The following is a 22,379-nucleotide window of genomic DNA, read 5'->3' as shown; positions in this document are numbered from 1 at the left end:
CGCATTGAAAGAGGAAGTCAGCTATCCAGATGGCTCCATTCATAAGCTAAGCAAGTACTGCCGGCAGAAGCCCATTCAAGATAGGATATTTCAAAACCCCTTGCAGGAAAGTTTGACAGCTGACAAAAGCAGAATGGTGGGATTTAGAACAAGCAGCACCTCACCCGAGATCCAACACAGGACGAAAGCCATTAGCGACAATAGGAATTGCCCAACAATTTAAAAACACAAAGCCCTTATTGCACAAATCCCAAACTCCAAAAACACAGAACCATATAAAACCCCACAACCCCATTTGAACAGAGATAAATTTACTTTTAACTGGACATGAAATGAACACAGCTAAAGTGAAGCAAGATCTGAAGCAAAAAAAGAGCGAACGTGTCCATATCAAACGTTTACCCAAGACCCCCTCCCCAGTTACCCCAACCCAATGTCCAATCTGCAACTCCCAAAGGCATCACGCGGGGTGCACTTTCAAGTGGCCTCATCCAGATGGTGTGCAGAGGCGGTTGACCTTGACGGAGCCCAAACACGAGCCGTCAGCACGCGCAGAAGATGGCGAGAACAAAACTGCCTTCATGATAACTCCTCCAGTACCTAGTCATTCCCCCCCCCCCAAATACCACGAGCCCCCACCCTCCCCGTTACTAAGGCAGCCAATAGCAAGCAAGCAAAATAGAGACCGACACCCTTCCTCTCACTCAGCTAGTTGTTCAGCTGAACCAGAACTGAACGTTGTCTTTTGTTCGTGGTTCTGCTCATCAATAAATGGACCATTTTTCCAATCAGCCTCCGGCCTCCATTTTATTTCCAGCGTCTTTCTCCCAGGTTGGAACTGAACCAGATGGATTTTCCTTCCAACAGTTTGATTGATCAAGGCCGGGGGATCCAAATCCAACCTTGGCAAATTTTAAGGCCTGCGGATTTCAACCTCCAGAATTCCGCAGCCAGCATGGCTGGCTGCGGAATTCTGGGAGTTGAAATCCGCAGGCCTTAAAATTTGCCAAGGTTGAACGTCCCTAGGATTTGGAGAAGACAGATGTCACAGGGGCCACAGGAGCTCAGTTACTATGACCTTTCTGAGTTGTTTCTTTCAGAACTGAAGACTTAGATAGTTAATGAGACAGAAAAGCAGAATAAATAAACTGCAAGCGTAGGAAGTTAGCACCCACCCCTCTCCTAGAAAAATGAAATATCCTAAGGCCGTGATGGCATGCGGAACCATTTGTTAGGGCACACGAGACGTTGCCTTGTCAGCTCTATGCGTGTGCTGGCCAGCTTACATTGGCCTTCCTTTGAGGGTGTTTTTCGCCCTCTGGAGCGTGACAAACCAGCCCTACAGGCAAACCGGAAGTTCGGGAAAGGAATTCCGATTTGGCTGTAGGGCTGTTTTTTGCCTTCCGGAGACTTCAGGGAACCTCCTGAAGGCTCCGGAGGTTGAAAATCAGTCATACGGACAAACCGGAAGTCATCGTTCCCGAACTACCGGGTTCCCTGTAGGGCTGGTTTTTCACTCTCCGGAGGCTTTAGGGAAGCTCCTGAAGCCTCTGGAGCACCTCCAGGGGTTTGGGGGGGCAGTTTTTGCCCTCCACAGGCTCCTAGAAAGCCTCTGGAGCCTGGGGAGGGGAAAAAAACAGTGCCAAAAGGGGGGGTGCTGGTCACGCACGCATGTGCGCTCAGGGGTGGGAGCAGATAGCATTATGGGTGTGCCATGCCCATGCACTCCCCCCCCCTGCACTCCCCCCTGCTTTTGGGACAGGAGCCAAAAAAGGTTAGCCATCACTGTTCTAGGAATATTAAAAATATTTGTTCATAGGCAAATGCTCTCACACAGGATCCAACAAAGGTAGGATTAGCCCTCTACCCATCTAGCAACAGAACTCACCACATGGCACCTGGGAAGATTACATCACCCAACAAGGTTCAACCAAGCTTGGGACTCAAAACACAACCTGCAAAGTTACCCCTGCATGGCCTCATGGGAGTCTGACAACCAATCAGAATACAAGCTCAAATTCAAAAGCCCAGAGAGGTCATAAAACCCAGGTACTCTCAGCATCTCTTCCCTTTTTTCTTCGCAAAACTCACTTAACAAGTGTCTCATTTAACAAGATACATTTGGGGCTCGTTTGCGGTTGTAAGTCGACGACTACTTGTAGAGTTTTACGCGGCCCAGTAGATTAAATAGAGGCTTCCTCAGAGTATCCTCTTTTTTGGCATTACAAATATGAAAGTCCAAAGTAGCAGCATCCATTAGGAAGGATGATATTAGAGCAATTCCCTGAACGGTATTGACACAGCCACACAAATCTATCTATATATAAATCTCTCTCTCTCTCTCTCTCTCTCTCTCTCTCTCTCTCTCTCTCTCTCTCTCTCTCTCTGTGTGTGTGTGTGTGTGTGTTCCAGCATAATTCTGAAACGCCTCGAGCAATTTCAACCAAACTTGGTGCGCAGATGACTTACTCTCCGGAAACAAATATTGTGGGCGTAAGACACCCCTAAAGCCCCTTGGGGTGTGTGCTCTGTTAAGATACAACCTGTTGTGCTTTAAAATGGCTTCTACTGTACTGCCGTAAAATGGCTTCTACTGTACAACGCAGTGGAGTTGCCCTGGTAACGGCTTCACGGTACTCCACAAGATGGCTCCCTCTGGTAAGGGGGAAAATCCAACATTAGAAATTACGTCCAGACAACGCCATGTTATCAAGTAGCAAAATATAATAGGATGTGTGGGTGGCCATATGGGGAGTGAAGAGATGCTGCACAGGGAATAATCAGACAAGAGGAGGAACTAACAAATGAAGAACTGGTGTCAGAAAGCACAGGTAGGCAAAGCGCACGCAAAGCGAACCGGTACCAACACCAGTAGGACCCACCCCTGATATAGAAGATTCAGAAAAATGCAAAAGTGTGGCACTTTTTCTGTGAACTATAGCTGCTGATAGTACCCAAACAAAACAGCAGGTGGCAGTATTTAGTCATTCTTGATCTCCAAGATGATAAGCAGGGTTGAACATGGTTAGGATACAGATAAGAGACACCTGAGAAATTCTAAGTGGACAGGTTAGCCTGAGAATCTCTTGATGAAGGGATGGCAAGCTCATTTCAAATTATTACCAAGAAAACGGCATGAGCTCTTTAATGTAGAAGGCAAGCTTGGCTTGAGGGATCTAAGCATATATTTTATTCATCAAATAAACAGGTTCTCCAGACATTCTGGATCTGTTTCAGTTAACAAGAGGAAGAGCAATAGCACTTAAGATTTATATACCGCTTTGCAGTTCTTTATAGCCCTCTCTAGTCAGCCTATTTGCCCCCAACAATCTGGGTCCTCATTTTACCCACCTCGGAAGGATGGAAGGCTGAGTCAACCTTGTGCCTGGTGAGATTCGATCTGCCAAGTTGGAGGCAGCCGGCAGTCAGCAGAAGTAGCCTGCAGTACTGCACTCTAACCACTGCGCCACCGTGTCTCAGTGGCACCCAATACAGGTTATAATTCTCAATTTGCAACCATAATGGAGCCTGGAATTTCTGTCGTAAAATCAAGGCACTTGTGGGACTGGACTCAATTTTACAACTTTTTTCCCCAGTGGTTATTAAGCGAGACGCCATGGTCATTAAGAGAATCCATTGATTCCTGCGAGTTGTTTGTTTTGCTGGAAACTGGCCAAAAATACCCATTACTAAACCATCATGGATCACAGCCATGCAGCGGGCATAAAGGCCAGGCAAGCACCTGAAATGCAGCGACCATAAGGGGGGAGGGATTGTAGCCATCACAGCTCCTAAATATTGGGGGGGGGATGGGTTCTTCATAACTTCAAATAGTCACTAATCCACTGGTCATTAAGTGAGGCCACCCGTAACTATTCCAGGAATATTAATATAATGAGACTGGCTGCAGGGTTTAGGGGGCAGGGCTTATGCAAATCCCCACAGAGTTCCCCATTATCGGAAAACTGCCAGGATGTAAATCTGTTGAACAGATGCCACCAAAAGCTTCAATTTCACTTTCTTTTTAGAAAAGACACACTTTCCATTAACAGAAGACGGTTAGCAGGCGGTGCGACGTGCTAATTCTCATGGATTTATCAAAGTGGATTTGCAAAAGCAGTTGCATTTTTTGGGGGGGGGGGGGAAATAGCCTCGGGAAAAATCTTTGAATCCACTGTGTTTTTATAAGCAGTGATGTGTCCCTGAAATTGGTGGTTCTATGTATAGACCCCCAAAATAGAGAGATTATCAAAAATAAAAGAGTAACAGATGTAAGCCTCATTACTCTGCAAAATATATATATATATATATATGTGTTAAAATAACCAAGGTTTTCCTCTATTGTTGTTACCCTGAAAATAAGACATCCCCAAAAATAAGCTTTTGAGTGCATGTGCTAAAATGCCCTTCTCCCAAAATATTCAAACGCATGCGCACCCGGAAGGGGGGAAGGGAGGGGGGAACATGCTCCATGCACCCCATGCATCCCCTCACAAATAATAAGACCTCCCTGAAAATAAGGCCAAGCGCTTATTACAGGGATCAAAATAAAATAAGACCCTGTCTTATTTTCGGGAAAACACGGTAGCCCTCTGTGCAGTTAGGAAGCGATCTCGATTGCAGAAAGTACAGATAAATTCTCAACTTAACGACCCCAATTGAGCCCAACATTTCGGTGATTAAGTGAAAAGATTTGTTAAGTGAGTTTTATGACTTTTCTTGCCACAGTTGTTAAGTGAAACACTGAAGTTGTTAAGCTAGAAACGACGTTGTTAAGTGAGTCTGGATTCCCCATTGACTTGGCTCGTCGGAAGGTCGCAAAAGGGGATCACGTGACACACACACCCGGGACAATGTAACGGTCATAAATGTGAGTCAGTCGCCAACCATCTGAATTTTGATCAGATGGCCGTGAGGATGCTGAAAAAGTCATAAGTGTGAAAAACGATCATAAATCACTTTTTCAATCCCGCTGTAACTTTGAATGGTCACTAAATGAACTGTTATAAATCGAGGACTGCCTGTAGCTTCATGTTTGACTCTTACGTGTCTGAGAAAATAACTTTCCCTACTAAACATTTACATGACATTTGCTATTAAAGCCAAAAATCCTCCACCCTCCTCTACCCCCCCAACCCCAAAATCTGGCTACAATCTTTCTTGGCAAAGAGAAATGGACTCTCACATGAGACAATTTTGTAGATTTTCACTATTGTGCTATTTAATGGCATATATAGAGAGCCAGTTTGAGGTAGTGGTTAAGATGCTGGCTTACAAACCAAGGGGCTGTGAGTTCCAATCTCGCTTTACGCATGAAAGGTGACTGGCTGACTTTAGGCCAATCGCCAGGAGACTGTGAATTCGAGTCCCGCCTTAGGCATGAAAGGTGACTGGCTGACTTTAGGCCAATCGCCAGGAGACTGTGAATTCGAGTCCCGCCTTAGGCATGAAAGGTGACTGGCTGACTTTAGGCCAATCGGCAGGAGACTGTGAATTCTAGCCCCGCCTTAGGCATGAAAGGTGACTGGCTGACTTTAGGCCAATCGGCAGGAGACTGTGAATTCGAGTCCCGCCTTAGGCATGAAAGGTGACTGGCTGACTTTAGGCCAATCGCCAGGAGACTGTGAATTCTAGCCCCGCCTTAGGCATGAAAGGTGACTGGCTGACTTTAGGCCAATCGCCAGGAGACTGTGAATTCGAGTCCCGCCTTAGGCATGAAAGGTGACTGGCTGACTTTAGGCCAATCGCCAGGAGACTGTGAATTCTAGCCCCGCCTTAGGCATGTAAGGTGACTGGCTGACTTTAGGCCAATCGCCAGGAGACTGTGAATTCTAGCCCCGCCTTAGGCATGAAAGGTGACTGGCTGACTTTAGGCCAGTTGCCAGGAGACTGTGAATTCTAGCCCCGCCTTAAAGGGATGTTGTTGTGGGAAAATAGGAGGACGAAGGAGTGTGTGTATTTCCTCTCTTAAGTTACATATAAAGTAATATAGGTGGGATAAAAATCAAATAGATATGTTTGATAGAAGAACCTCTCCAAAAGTTTTACTGGGAAAGCTCTGGATTTGTTTATCTGTCAAAAGCACACGGCAATTACTGCTCATGAGATTTGTTCAGGATGGGGAAGGGAAACCTGGAAACACTGCCCATCATTTGCAAAAGGACATAACTGAGGTTGTAACACAGGGGTGTCCAAACTTGGAAACTTTAAGACTTGTGGACTTCAACTCCCAGAATTCCCCAGCCAGCATGGCTGGCTGGGGAATTCTGGGAGTTGAAGTCCACAAGTCTTAAAGTTCCCAAGTTTGGACACCCCTGTTGTAACAGAATAACAGAGTTGGAAGGGATCTTGGAGGTCTTCTAGTCCAACCCCCTGCTCAAGCAGAAAGCCCTATACAATTTCAGACAAACAGTTGTCCAGTCTCTTCTTAAAAATGCCCCATGTTGGAGCACACATAATTTCTGGAGTCAAATCGTTCTACTAATTAATTGCTCTAACTATCGAGAAAAAAAAAGTGAAGTATGAAGACCCCTGAAGATCTTACCTGTCAAAATAGCAAACTGTCGGTGCAGTTGTTCAATGATCTCCACCGCCGTGACAGGCCTGATCTCCTGTTGCATTATTTCATCTGTACAAGAAGGGAAGAGAGAGCCAGAAGGAGGAATTACTACGCCGTAACTCAGCCATACAAAGCAGATAGTCAGATGCGAAGCCCTAGTTGGTCCACAGTTTTGGCTGTGTTTTTGCCTCTGGCTTTGTCAGATGATTTCCAATCCCTACTCCCTCCCAACCCCACCCCTGGCAAGCAAAATCTTGTTGACAAAGAAGGGGCATCTTTACTTTCATTTCTCTGTGTCTTGCCTTTGCAGTTGTGCAGAACAAATCATAAATCAAACCTCAAGAGTGCTGGCGGGGTTGCCCTTCTAGCACAAAACAGCTTTTGGGGGTCACGCTTGCCAGGGTTACCCCGGTTCTCTGAAACGGCCCTGCCAGTGGCTTTTTTTAAATGTTTACATTTATTTTTTGCAAACATCAATGCATGAACAGTGTGGCACCTGGGTGTCATACATTCTAATGCAAATAAAACTAATAGCTGTAGTCAGTTATTACTTTCAACCAATGTGTATATATTTCTAATAGTAATACATATTTATATAAAGTTGTAATCTGTCATTACTCAATTATCCTACATTTTCTCTTATTATTGCTCTCATTTATAAAAGTGTACACTAATATCCCAGTTTTCTCTTATTTCTATCTCTTATTCTTTTAATCATGTCATCCTTTGTTTAAAAACATTTTCTTTCTATCCTACCTAATTTCTAACCATGTCACCTACCTACAAAAAGAAAAAAAGGAAGGAAAGAGAAGAGAAGCAAATCAAAACAACACCAAAAATGAAAAATCATCTATCCATCATCTTTTGCCCGCTTCAATACTTTAATTGCTGTGCTTTTTTCTTTTCTTTTTGACTTGTCTCCCATATTCCTCTCTAAGATCTTTATTTCTTTCTCATCTACTTCTTGGCTGTTCAGTCTGAGTAGTTTCCCATAGTTTCCCCATGCCTGTGTTGAGCAATTGCTTGCTGGACCTCATCCGGGGTGACAGACACACTGTTTTTTTTTCCAGAAATGTATGAAAATATTATGATTCTGTTTCAACTGGGCATCTAATGCATTCATCCCTAATTCATCTGCTACAAAGGATGTAGGATTTTGGGGCATAATAAAACTCATTTCTCTCCATCCACAGAGCTTCTGATGCGAAAAGAAGGACTAGGGGAGACATGATAGCAGTGTTCCGATATCTCAGGGGTTGCCACAAAGAAGAGGGAGTCAAACTATTCTCCAAGACACCTGAGGGCAGGAGAAGAAGCAATGGATAGAAACTAATCAAGGAGAGAAGCAACCTTGAACTAAGAGGGAATTTCCTAACAGTTCAAACAATTAACCAGTGGAACAGCTTGCCTCCAGTAGTTGCAAATGTTCCAACACAGGAAGTCTTTAAGAAGATGTTGGAGAGCCATTTGTCTGAAACGGTATAGGGTTTCCTGCCTAGGCAGGGGGTTGGACTAGAAGACCTCCAAGGTCCCTTCCAACTCTGCTATTGTATTGTATTGTATTGTATTGTATTGTATTGTATTGAAAAAGTGCAAAAATGGATACAAGTAATCCTTGACATATAACAGTTCACTTAGTTACTGTTTGAAGTTACGATAACACTTTAAAAAGTGACTTATGACCATTTATCACACTTATGACCTTTGCGCACACACAAACACACACGCACACGGCAAGATTTCTACAGGTGTTTTATTCAACCCACCCACTGTTGTGGCTCGCCAGTGGCCAGCAGATCTGGCAGCAGAGTCAGACATTGAGGAGGTTGGGGAGGAACATGGGCCAGTCTTGGAGTCTGGGGGAGGCTCTGATGAGAGCTCTGCGTCCGAGGCCAGGGCTGTCTGAGAGTCATTGGCTGCCTTTGGAGTCGGATATCAATGGGACAGAAAATCCAACGTTAGAAATTACATTTGGTCCAGACATTTTCCCCCTATAAATACCCAGGCAATGCCAGGTTATCAGCCCTTGTGATAGCTAAATGAGATATTTGTAAGCTTCACTGCATATTTAAAGCAGTGATTTTTCCCTTTCCGATGTGTAATCATTTTACACCTCTTCTCTGAACTGTCCTACTATCCCACTCACCCTATGACTCTAGCAAAAAAACAAACAAACCAATATCTGGGTCATTTAACATGGTTGCTGTCTTCTACCAGCTGGATTTATCGTAATATATTCAGAAATTAATGGAAATCACCAGGAAGCTAGAGAAAGGAACCGTGGAAGATGGCCCAATTTTTTACGCTTCAGTGCATTCCTTTAAAAATAGCCGGCATTCACGCCTGCGTTTCTAAAACCTTCTTTTATTAGTAAGGAAGTGATTTCCTTATCCCTGGGTTTCAGGAAAAAAACTCCTAAATCTGCAGTAAAATCCAACACAGCTGTAAATCAGGGTCACAGTTTTCTAACCCAATGCAATTGCATCCGCTGAAAGAATCCATACAAAGAAACATCTTTAAAAATAATAAATAATAAAACTCCACAATAAACAATCAGCAATATCAGCAAAAAAAAAAAAAAAAAAGGAAAAAAAAGGTCAGAATCAGGAAACGTCTTGCATGATGAGAAACAGACAGAAAGGTAATTAGTTTGGCAGAAAGAGAGCGAGGGCCGGAGTCTGGGCTCCAATGGATTGTCTCAGTAAAAACCGAAGCAATTTACATTTTAAATCAGTTTTCTCAATCTCAGCAAGTATAACAGGGGTGTCAAACTCGATTTCATTAAGGGCTGCATAAGGGCTGGGTTTGACCTCGAGTGCGTTGTAACTTTGAACAGTCACTAAATGAACTGTTTTAAGTCGAGGACTGACTGTATTCAATTCCCATAGTTCCTTAGATCAGTGTTTCTCAACCTTAGCAACGTTAACGTATCTGGACTTCAGCTCCCAGAATTCCGCACCCAGCATACAAGGTTGACAAAACACTGCTGTTCTGACTGAGGCTTCCCAAGAGCATGAAGCAAACTCCTGGTCCCGACAAAAACCCCTTTTATTAATTTACTGTGAATTCTGCTCATCACATCCAGCAAAGTCTTTCAAGGGAGGATTTACAGTCACAGACCTTATCTGGCTTGGAGAACTGACAGGCTGATATCTGCAAAACTTGGCAAGGAAAACTTGCCAATTAGTTAATTGGTTGTCACCAACCAATTAACTAATTGTCTCCTGCAAACTCCACTCCCCCTTTGCTCTTCTATTATTTCCTCTGGGAGGGGCCATTCATCATCCACCTGTGACCTTACTCCCAAGTCCACCCCTGTTCTTTAGCTGTTCCCTTCGTCATGCGCACACTGGGAACAGGCTCCAGCTGTTCGTCTGCCTCACTGATGTCTGACTCCGAAGGCAGCTGATAACTGGCATACGGCCCTGGCTCCCTCTCTGCCTCCGACACAGAGCCCTCATCAGAGCCTTCCCCAGACTCCAGGACTGGCCCATCTTCCTCCCCAACCTCCTCACTGTCCGAATCTGCTGCCAGCTCCACTGTGGCTGGCGGGCCACAACAACTGCTTTAGACAATTCTGAGCAGAGTCAGGCAATACATAACATTGTGCTAAAATGTGCCTGGATAATTTATGACGGATAATAACTATCCTAAGATTTATTTCCTTGGTCGGCAACCGTGTTCCATAAAAACAGCAACTGTCTTCTATAAATCCAGATTCACAATTTCTTATATTGTGTGCATCTGTATATTGTGTTGGTTTTTCATTTAGCTGTGGCAAAGCTGCCCTGATTTTACAACTCTTATCTCTAATCTCTCAGATTGAGTCAACCTTTTGAATGTCTGCGTGAGAATCTGAAGCGCCAATTGCTTAACCTGACCTCTAAATCTCTCCCTTGCTTCCCCATTGACCAAATCGGCCCATCAATCGTGAGTTGACTCAAGCTGAATTTATGCCTCTGCCCTGCGACCTGAAACATAAATTCAAACCACTTTCTCTGAGCTAGGTTATAAATTTAATCCAGGCAATTCTGGCCCTTTGAGGAATTGCAGTTGTGGAAGCTGCTCCTTGCAGCCTGAATCAAAGCATACAGGTGATCCTCAATTTACCACCACAATTGAGCCCGACATTTATATTGTTAAGTGAGAAATTTGTTAAGCGAATTTGGCTCCATTGTACGGCTTTTCTTGCCACGTTTGTTAAGTGAATCACTGCAGCCTGTTAACACTCTTGTTAAGTGAATCTGGCTTCCCCACTGACTTTGCTTGTCAGAAGGTCGTAAAAAGGGGACACGGCAGCCGTCATAAATATGAACCCAGTTGTCACACCTCCAAATGTAAATCACGTGACCATGGGGATGTTGCAATGGTCATAAGTGCAACAAATGGACATAAATCGCTTTTTTGATATTGTTTAATTGTTCTCACTGTTAGGAAGTTTCTCCTTAGTTCCATGTTGCTTCTCTCCTTAATTAGTTTCCACCCATTGCTTCTTGTTCTACCCTTAGGTGCTTTGGAGAATATCTTGACTTTATCTTCTTTGTAGCAGCCCCTCAAATATTGGAACACTGCTATCATGTCACTCCTATTCCACAAGACTAGACATTTCCAATTCCTGCAACTGTTCTTCATGTTTTAGCCTCCAGTCCAGTGGTAAAATTCAATTTTTTTTACTACTGGTTCTGTGGGCATGGCTTGGTGGGCGTGGTGTGGCTTGGTGGGCATGGCAGAGGAAGGATACTGCAAAATGTCCATTCCCACCCCACTCTGGGGTCAGCCAGAGGTGGCATTTGCCAGTTCTCTGAACTACTCAAAATTTCTGCTACCAGTTCTCTGGACTACTCAAAATTTCTGCTGCTGGTTCTCCAAACTACTCAAAATTTTTGTTACCGGTTCTCCAAACTATTCAAAATTTCCACTACCAGTTCTTTAGAATGTGTCAGAACCTGCTGGATTTCACTCCTGCTCCAGTCCCCTAATCAGCTTTGTTGCTCTTCTCTGCACTCTTTCTAGAGTCTCCACATCTTTTTTACATCGTGGCGACCAGAACTGAATGCAGTATTCCAAGTGTGGCCTTACCAGGGCATTTATAAAGTGGTATTAACCCTTCATGTGATCTTGATTCTATCCCTGTGTGTTTACTTAGTGGGTGTTTTTACAGATGGCCGTTCTGAGCTGCACTTTCCCAGAATAGCGGCCTTAATGGGCATAGCTAATCACCAAACATCCATTTGATCTAAAAAAAATAATAATAAGTGATGAGCTTGCTTTCTAGTCTTCCTTCTCCAAGCAAGCCCCAGGGCTGCTGACATACAATTTCTCAGTTTTCCAAAAAATGCATAAAACACTTGTAAAAATAGAAACCACTATAGAGGCTCCGAATTTGCTTTCAGCCAGATGGCTTTTCATTTAAATGTATTTTTTCCCCTACTGGAAGAAAATAATATTATATGGAACTCAGGTAGCTGAAGGATTCTAGCAAGCCAGGGACCGACAGGGACTGAGTTTTGTTTGTGCATCTGGTGTGTCAAAGATGATGGCCACAACACATGATTGAAGCCCCACTTCTATTTTACATTATATAACGCATAATGTATTTTGCTTTTTTTTAATCCATCCTGCTCATTTCCCAAAACCAAAGGAAGCTACAGCATCCTATAAACCAGTTATGGTTTTCTGGACCAAGTGTGGACTAAATGTGCACCCATACCCCCAAAATGCTATGATGGCGAACTTATGACACACTTGCCAAAGGTGGCATGCATCGCCCTCTTTGATGGCAGGCGAGCCATCGCCCCAGTTCAGCTCTGCTGTGCATGCGCAAGTGCCTCTCGCTACCCAGCTGGTCGTTGGGTCTCTGCTGTGCAGACCGGGGGGGGGGGCATGTGCATGCAGCCCCCTACATGTGACCTACTCCCCCGTTCATGCACCCCCGCATGCCCCCAGCATGCACGCATGACCCCACCGCACCTACCCCACCCCATGCACATACATGCGTGATCCCCGCACGTGCCTCACCCCTGTGCATGCAGAGCCCCAAAGACCAGCTGGCTGCCATAGGTTCACCATCACGGCTATAAACTATTGTATTCACACAACTTCCACCTAGGTTAAGAAAACACCATTTCCCCCTTTGCATAAGATCCAAAGAAATAAATCTTAGTTTGGCTTAACATGCTGGTTTGACTGCCACAGCAAATGGAAGTCTACAAATGGTGAGATCTGGAAAAGAGGCCCTCTCTAGGATGGGCCCGGGAGATTGGCAAACATGGGTTGACCACTATTTGCTAATTCAGCACATCACACCCAGTGCCACTACAGGGAGAAGCCCCTCCGAGCTTCTCATGGGTCGCTGGCTAAGGTCCCACTTAGACCGGCTACACCCCAATTATTCTGCCTCATCGCTCCCAGACTCCACAAGCAAGATTCGGACATTTAGCGTAGGGGATTCGGTATATGCCCACAACTACGCTGGGGGAACTCTGGGGATTCCTGCCACAGTGATAGGCATGTCAGAACTTTGGAACTGGGTCATAAGCAGTCGTATGTCGAGGACCATTCTCTCCGCCTGACCATTGGAAGCCGGATGGAATGGCATGACCAGGGCATGCCTGATTCCCTGAGCTGCTAGGAAGGTCTCAAATTGCATGGCCGTGAATTGGGGCCAGTTGTCAGAGACCAAGACGTTGGGCAGGCCGTGTGTGGAAAAAAGTCTCTGTAGCACCTTGATGACCGCTTCTGCCGTAGTGGAGGTCATCAGCACTACCTCTAACCATTTCGAGTAGGCATCCACAACTACGAAAAATGTCTGGCCATGAACTGGACCAGCAAAGTCAATGTGCATCCTAGACCATGGTGCTTGAGGTCGCTCCCACTTAGCAGATACCTCTGGGGGAGCTGGTCTGGACTCCTGGCACGGTGTGCAGGTAGCCACCCATTCTTCAATCTCCCTGTCCATGTTAGGCCACCACACGTAACTCCTAGCCAAATACATCATCCTGACAATTCCAGGATGCCCTACGTGTAAAGCCTCTAATACTGCAATGCGCAGTTTGGGTGGAACAACGACCCGGTCCCCCCACAGTAAACTGCCATTTACAACTTGTAACTCATCGCCTTTGGCAAAATACATTTTGAAATCAGCCCCAAAAGGCCCCTTGAGCCACCCCCTCCACACCCAGTTCATAATTTGCTTGATGGTGGAGTCCTTTGCAGAGTGACAGCCAACATCACTGGACGAGGCAGGCCCAGTCTCAAGGCAGTCAATGAGGAGGACTGGCGTCTCGGGGGTAGGGTCAGCGAGACGTCCCAGTAGTGGGCAGCGGCTTAATACGTCAGCAAGCCCCAAAGTGGAACCTGGTCGGTGGATGAGGCAGTATGAGTAGGCAGCTAAGAAGATGGTCCACCTGGTCATGAGAGGTGATAATGACACTGGGGTAGGTTGGTCCCCAGCCAATAAGCCCAACAATGGCATGTGGTCCGTAACCAGTTTGAAGTCCCGGCCATATAGATACTCATGGAACCTCTTTACTCCGGGCACTGCAGCCAAAGCCTCATGGTCCAGCTGGCTGTAGTTCGGCTCTGCGGCAGACAAGGTAGAGTAAAATGCAATAGGGGCTTCAGTTCTGTTGGGCATGCGGTAGCTGAGGACAGCGCCAATGCCGAACGGGGAAGCGTTGCAGGTCAGCACCAATGGCAGGGTCTGGCTGTACTGTACTAGAAAGGAGTCCGGCAACAGGAGTCGTTTTACCGTGGCAAATGCGGCTGCCTCGGCTCTGCCCCAGGACCACTTCGCGTTCTTAGCCAGGAGACAGCGTAAGGGCTCAGCAATGGTGGCTTTCTGTTTAAGAAAGACGCTGTAGAAATTAAGGAGCCCAAGGAGCTTGGTTTGATTGCGAGGTGTGGAGGCGTCCTGAATTGCTTTGATTTTTTGTGTGGTCAGGTGAATCCCAGAGCCATTGATTAGGTACCCTAAGAATTCAACCCTTGGCACGTTAATTTGGCATTTCTCTTTTTTGAGACGGAGGCCTTTGTCTCTAATTCAAGCCAAAACTGTTTGTACACGTTTCAAAAGTTGCACCTCATTTGCAGCCAATACCAAGATGTCGTCAAAATAGGGGACGACTCCTGGAATCCCCTGCAAAAGCCATTCCATGACCCTTTGGAACAGTCCAGGAGCGATACTAACGCTGAATTGCAGGCGGTGACATTTGAATGCACCCCTGTGCGTCACAATGCTTTGGGCCTCCTCCGTAGCACCATCTACAGGCGATTGTTGGTGTGCCTGCACCATGTCCAATTTTCGAAAAATTTTCTGGGGCCTAGTGAATGAAGTAGGTGCTGTACAATGGGTACAGGGTAAGTGCTTTGTTGTAGCGTTTTATTTATTGTGCACTTGTAGCCCACGCAGATGCGTAGAGACCCGTCACATTTGACAGGTGTCACTATAGGGGTCTCCCAGTGTGCATGATCGACTGGCTCTAGGATTCCCTGGCCTACGAGCTTGTCAATTTCCCTGTCAATTTTGGGGCGGAGAGCAAAAGGTACTCTCCTGGGTTTTAGCCTTATTGGGGCTATGTTGGGGTCCAAACTAAAGGAAATTGGAGTCCCACATATTTACCCAGACCGGTGTCGAAGATGTCCCTGAACTCCTTAAAGATGGCTTCAGCGCCATCATCTTTCAAGGCGTTGATACTGGTCACTTCTAGGCCCAGGACATGGAACCAATCTAGCCCTAGGAGGCTCTACAGGTTGCCGCTGACCACTGTCATTGGGAGTTTCCTGCTGAACTGCTTGAACTTCACCTGGAAGGTGCCTTGGCCCACAATGGGAACCCAGTTTCCCTGGTAATCGCGTAGGCGGATGTCAGGGGTGTAAAGATGCTGCTTCTTTAGGCTAGGGCTAACCTGCTTTAGGGTAGACCACCGCATGATGGTCAGTGATGACCCGTGTCGATCTCCATCTCACATGGAGAGTCCTCAATGAGGACTGTGACCTTCAGCTTTTTTGGCCACCTGGTGCGTACTTGGCCGATTGACGTGTGGTAGGTGACTCTATTGTTGCCCTTTGAGCGCCGTGGTGGCTTCTGCCACGCCCCTTGGTTGGGCCTCTGTTGGCAGTTTGGTGCACTTCTAGGCTGCCAGGCAGTGGCAGGGAATTCACTCCGGCACACCTTCACTCGCAGCGCTGGCAGATTGCATCACGGAAACGGCAAGCCAATCTGGCATGGTCTCCTCCGCAGCTAGCACAAGGTGGAAGACGTGGTTTGAATTTGCGTGCCGGCTGGGCTCGGCTACTATGCATGCGGCAACTTCCTCGCCTTCTGACCTCTCGGGCTCTGCAGCTTCGCGATGTACGCGTGTACTCTTTCACGCGTCTTGTGGAACGCTTGGGCGCTGCAGAGTCTCGGTAGAGTTGAAGACTGATTCGGACGCCCTGGCCTCTCCAAGGCGATCTGCAGAGTGAGGTTAGATTTAGCAAGTAACCTCCTCTGTAAGGTAATGTCCTGTACGCCGCAAATTATGCGGTCCAGAATCAGCTCGTCCAGGTCTCAGAATTCGCAGTATGCTGCGGCTTTGTGAAGCGCCGCAACGACTTGCCCTCTTTCTGGTTCCTGATGTTAAACTCATGCTGGCGAACGTGCTTGGATGGCTTGGGGGCATAATGAGTCCTCAGCATTTGCTGGAACACGAACCAGGTGACTGATTGCAGCTGTGTCGGCTCAGAGAGGTCTTTCGCCATCTCAAACACTTCCTGGCCGCAGTATCCGAGGAACATGTTCTTCTTGCGGCCTTCAGAAAGGCCCATGAGGTCGTTTGCTTCGAGGAAGCAGTCAAATTGTAGCATGTATGAATCCCAGTGCTTCGTGACTGGGTCATACGGAGTCAGTGGGGCATGCATGGCCATTTTGTGTTCTGAGGGCATTTTGGAATCTGTCGCTCAAAAATGGCTGCTCGAAGCTACGCTGATCTCTGGGCTGGATGTACTTGCTGGATTGCGATGCTCTTTTTGGTTCGCCTAATTGCCTTCCAATCCCACCTTCGTCGCCAGTGTTACATTGGGTAATGGATAGGCACACACAGGCTTAACGGTAACAACAGCTCTTTATTAAGTACAACAAGTGAGAACAATCCAGCGAAGGTTGAGTCTGACAGCAGCCCTTTTATAGGGAGCTGTCAGACCCTTCGACCGATAGGATTAAACCTCTGTTCCTGCCGGAACAGAGGACCTTGGTGGAAACCACTGTAGTTAGAACAAATATCTAACAGCTACCTGTACTCAATTCCATATCAGTCAAGATGAACACATTGTGTGAACTCAGGCCCAGGAAAGCAAAGGCTGAGGAATCGCTATGGGGATTGCCTGATTGTGGGAAAATAGTTCCTTGATTCTTCTTCCAGGGAAAGCAGGATATTATTTTCTCAAAGGAAGACAGTCGGGTGACAAGGACGCTTCTTGGAAGAGCTTAGCATGGAAAAAAGTGATAAGGAAACATGACCTACTTTGCATACAGGGACATCAGCTAATCCGGTGATAGGATTTTGCTTAAATCATAAAGCAAATCCTTAGCATGTAATGTTTAATCTGGATCCGGGGTTTCATGCACTCAGCCACCCAGGACATAGCCTCCAGCCCTAATTCATCTAGCCAGAGAGAGAAAGAGAAAACACAAGTTGTTCCAACTGAAATTTTCAAACAGTTTAAAGTAGGGCTAGACTAAAGGTAAAGGTTCTCCTTGCACATATGCACTAGTCGTTCCTGACTCTAGGGGGCGGTGCCCATCTCCGTTTCAAAGCCGAAGAGCCAGCGCTGTCTGAAGACGTCTCCGTGGTCATGTGGCCAGCTTGACTAAATGCCAAAGGTGCACAGAACACTGTTACCTTCCCACCAAAGGTGGTTCCTATTTTTCTACTTGCATTTTTTACATGCTTTCGAACTGCTAGGTTGGCAGAAGCTGGGACAAGTAACAGGAGCTCATTCCGTTACCAGGCACTAGGGATTCAAACTGTCAACCTTTCTGATTGACAAGCTCAGCTTCTTAGCCACTGAGCCACCGCATCCCTTACAGGGCTAGACTGGGAAGTCAAAAATACAGTAAATATCCCAGAAGGAAGCAGTGGAAAAGAGTTTTCATTTTGCTTGCCAAGAAAAGTTGCTGTATTTCAATGGTTGTGAATTACTGGGATTTGAGCATGACTTGAAGGAACTGTATGGAAGGAGTGTATCACTGCCTTCTTCTGAATTACAGAATAACAGAGTTGGAAGGGAGCTTGGAGTTGTTCTTCTCAGTTGTTATTGTGGTTGTTTTCACTTCCTGAATGACATTTTGTTCTCTAGGATTTTTCTGGTCTCTTCTTCTTCTTCTTCTTCTTCTTCTTCTTCTTCTTCTTCTTCTTCTTCTTCTTCTTCTTCTTCTTCTTCTTCTTCTTCTTCTTCTTCTCCTCCTCCTCCTCCTCCTCCTCCTCCTCCTCCTCCTCCTCCTCCTCCTCCTCCTCCTCCTCCTCCTCCTCCCCACCACCACCACCACCACCCATGTCTAGATAAAACTTTAAACTGCCAGAACAAAGTCATCATCTGGGGTTTCTCATTGGCCAAAAAATAAGACATTATTGGCACATGTTTGTGGTAGTAGCCAACATACCAGCAAATGTGACTGGTATATTACACTAGATCAAACCTGGGAAAACCAAGGAATACATGTGCTAACCAGGCCCAATCTTCTTAGATTTCCCATTTTAGCTAGGTGCCATCAACATTAGTTGGCTGCAACTCTAAATCTGTAAAGAGTAAAGGAGATGATCTTCACAGAGATAATGCATGAACCATCAACCAGACAAAAGAGGCTAAAGCATTTTTTTAAAGTCCAGCACTACAAGGTAACATTTGGAAGTGGATCAACAGACATCTCCCTAATTCAATGGCATATAAGAAGAATGAGATGGAGGTATAGCATGATCAGACTTCAAAAATTGTGCTATGTCACTCAATAAAGTACCTTTAGCCTTTCTCTGGAGTTTTCCTGGTCTGTTTTACCTATTGGGGCTTCCAAAACCTCAGTTAACCCAGTCAAAGGTGATTAAGATGATAAATATTGTAATTTAAAAAAAACACATGGTGGTTAACACAGCAGACTAGAAGTCAGGAGACTATAAGCTCCAGTCCAGGAGTGAAATGCTACTGGTTCGGGTCGGTTCGCCTGACCCGGTAGTAAAAAATGCTACTGTCTCGCCCGAACCAGTAGTTAAAAAGTGCTTTAAAAAGTAAAAAAAAAGTTCCAATGATCAGTTATGAGACAATCAGCTGTGCCGTGTAATCGTCACAACTTTTTTAAAACTTTTTTTTAACGTTTTTAAACTACCGGTCGAACCAGCTAAAGTAGAGTAATGTCCAAACATTGGCAGAAAGTTAGGGATTAATAATTTTACTTTTACTTTACTTTTTTACTTTTATTTAGATTTTTATACCGCCCCCTCTCCCCAAAGGGACTCGGGGTGGTGTACAGTCAGATAAAAACACATCAATAGATAGAAAATACAAACACAAAAGAGGAGGCAATAAGAAATTGTACATATCGAAGCAAAGTAGTTAAAAAACAATATTTAAATAACCCTAAAAATACCCGATTAAAATATCTGCCAGGAGGTAGAATAAAACTATAAATCTATAAATGGGCCAGGCCGGCTAAACGGAACAGGTGAGTCTTCAGTTTTTGTCGAAAGGAGCGGAAGTCGGTGGTGGTTCTGATATCGCGGGGAGGTCATTCCAGAGGGTTGGGCCCATCACAGAGAAGGCTCTACTCCTAGGCGCCTAGGGATTAATAATTGTGAAGAGACAGTGAAAAGAAGGAAGATTTCACTGAACATCAGGCTAATTCCATGTCCCACCTCAGAGTTTGGATATCAGCAGGCAGGCACACATAATAAAATTAACAATGTCTATTTACCCAATTATAAAGAGCTAGAGCAGTAGGAATTCATTGTCCACCTTTAGGTCCTCAAAAATGCTTCAGCCTGGCTGAGTTACAGTGCAAAACTCAGAGGTCTAACAAGATTGGTTTTTTAACTTATCCATGCCTGCGGTTGAATTGGTTTCAACTTAGCTCATGCATTTGTGGGAAGAAATTGGCATCACTTTTTCCAAACCTTTCCACTTTATAATCCTCCAGCGTCTGGGTCAATTCTCGTGTGTGTCTGTCTGGGTGAGAATTTTCCCCTCACTTCTTTCGAACCGAAAAATCAAGAAGGAACCACTTACCAGCAATGCAATCATAAGCAACTTTTATTCGTATTTTTTTCCAGTAGAGTCTAATCCCTAATAAATGTTAGAACGTGGATTGTATGCATTAATTCTGTGGCTTTCTTCTTCTTTTAAACAGAAATGGTCTCTTTCTTTGAAAATAGAGACTTGTTCAACGTACAAAATTCTAGTAACTGTGCTTTTTTCAGAGCTGTTGTAACTTTGAACAGTCACTAAATGAACTGTTGTAAGTCGAGAACCGCCTGTATTCAATTCACCCAGCCCCTGTTCTTTAGCTCAGTGTTTCTCAACCTTAGTTACAACCAAAGTAACTAACAGAGAGTTGTTTAAATCATGTAAAACCAGACACACTACTAGAAGCTAAAATCATAAGGCTACATTTGATTTACTTTGGCCATGTCCTGTGTGCAAATTCATCAGAGAAGGAAATGATGCTAAAAGGGACAAGCAAAAAACATACTGGCTTGATAACATCAAATCTGATGCAAAGTTGAACTTACAACAATTGAAAGAAGCTGTGGTTGGTAGTGTAGCATGGAGAACACTTGTCTATAAAGTCACCAAGACCCACCACTAAACGTTTAGAACAACAACAATAACAAAGTACACAACAAAGCAACAATGGACCTCAGATCAAATTCTGAGGAACATCTTGCAATGAAGGGTTGAGAACAGACTTTTCCACGACTGAAAAAGTTCAGTGGGAAATACAGGACTGAAACAAACAAAATTTTGTATTGCTGGTGCGGAATTAAATTTTTTAAAAAGAAGAAGATAGTAACATTTTACCACAGACAAACGCAGTAGCACAAAGAGTGATGACTTTCCATTTTGCGTTAGTCACCAGCAAATCACTGTCACCTAAGCTGACTCATCAGAACTTGCTCGAAGCCGTCATTGAAGTGAGTCAGCGAGATGGCTCACTGACCATCTGTCAGTGACACTGACCACTGGCATGAAAGAAATATCCAGAGAGTAAGTGATTTCTATGTAGACAAAAATGAAAGAGAAAGCCCTGGATGACAGCTAGAATGAACTGAAATGCCCCGTGAAGGTTTTGTTTGTTTTTCAATACGAAGCATCTGGGAAAATAGCTGTCTAAGAAAACATTGGCCACCTAATGAGAAGGAAGGACTCACTGGAGCCTCATGCTGAGAAAGATTGAGGGCCAAAGAAGAAGGGGACGACAGAGAAGGAGGTGGATGGATGGAGTCACCAAAGCAATCGGAGTGAGCTTAAATGGACTCCAGAGGATGGTAGAGGACAGGAAGGTTTGGAGGAACCTTGTCCATGGGGTCATGATGGGTCAGACACAACTTCGCAACTAACAAGAACTACAAAGAAAACGAGATCAAGAGACATCACAGTATACTTAAATTTCTCATGTACCATTAAGTTAGTGTAGACTTTTGGAGACCCCCATACTGTAGATAGATTTTCTTCATGAAAGATCTGTCCCCAGTTTGATCTTTCAGATCTTCTGATATTGAGGTACTCTATCTGGCTACTGCTTGTCCTCTTCCCTTCCTTGCCACCTTTCCCAGCATAAAGATTTCCTCGGACAACTACGTTTTCCTATAGTGCATTATGATAAATTTCTCAGGGGCCATATGTTCATGATCTGTTTGTTATCTACATCACAGGACTATGCAGGCTGGACTTGTATATCTACCTCGGGGGTGGGCTCCAGCAGTCACTACTGCTGGTTCGCTGGTGGGCGCACTTCATGCATGTGCAGAAGCAAAAAACCAAGATGGCGCCCCCTATGGCGCTGCCCGGAGAACTGGCTCAGGGGCGTGGATCCAGAAGATGAATCCAGTTATCCTTCTGGAGAGATCTCAAGGTAAAATCTCACTCAGCTGGGCATGATTAAAGAAGCAAGAACATGCGCTACTTTCAATATAATGCATCTTTAATGCTACTCTGCAGTAAATACAGAATTTGGAAGGGGAATGCTCTCCTTTAGAATGAATTCATGGAGGTAGAGACTCTGAAGGTATTTATTTACCTAGATTTTCTAGGTTTTCCCTCAACTGGGCTAAGCTGCCATTTGTGAGATAAGCTACCAAATGAATCATCCTCTTTCTCCCAGTTCTGCCTTCCATCCTTCTCCCAAGCTTCCTGGAAGTTTTGTTCAGAGTCAAGCAATCACAAATGGAGCCCTCAAAGCTTGTCCCTCGGGTCCGTTGGCTTGGTATTCAAGGAGTTGTAAAAACCAACCAAGATGGGAAGTTTGCACTAACAATTGTTTCTTGAGTTGCTTTGTGGTGCCCCCTCAAAACTCATGATAGACTTCTCTGTTCCGCTAATGTTTAGGTCTGAGAGGGGCGGGGGAGTAAGCAAGAGAGTGACAAGCCCAAATTTTCTATGATGGCTAAATACCAATGATCCCAGATAGTCTTCTAAAGATAGCCAGCCCAATACAGGTAGTTCTTGAATTACAACAGTTCATTTAGCGATTGTCCAAAGTTACAACAGCACTGAAAAAAGTGACTTATCACCATTTTTCAGATTTATGACCCTTACAGCATGCCCATGGTCACATGGTCAAAATTCAGAGGTT

The 22,379-nt window shown here is 45.1% G+C and overlaps 1 protein-coding gene across 6 annotated transcripts in view; it reads right to left on the bottom strand.

Moving 5' to 3' along the window:
* MCF2L2 (MCF.2 cell line derived transforming sequence-like 2) overlaps positions 1-22,379 on the bottom strand; it is a 251,079-nt gene that overhangs the window by 194,037 nt on the left and 34,663 nt on the right. For all 6 annotated transcript variants that reach the window (XM_081955551.1, XM_081955550.1, XM_081955548.1 and 3 more), the window contains exon 2: positions 6,545-6,628. In XM_081955551.1, the coding sequence (XP_081811677.1) occupies positions 6,545-6,628 (84 nt within the window). The remainder of the gene's footprint in view (positions 1-6,544; positions 6,629-22,379) is intronic.

This window comes from Natrix helvetica, assembly GCF_964273705.1.
Source record: "Natrix helvetica genome assembly, chromosome: 5".
Lineage (NCBI taxonomy): Eukaryota > Metazoa > Chordata > Lepidosauria > Squamata > Natricidae > Natrix > Natrix helvetica.
Note: the sequence above shows the minus strand (reverse complement) of the source record. Positions and strands in the feature narration are given on the sequence as shown.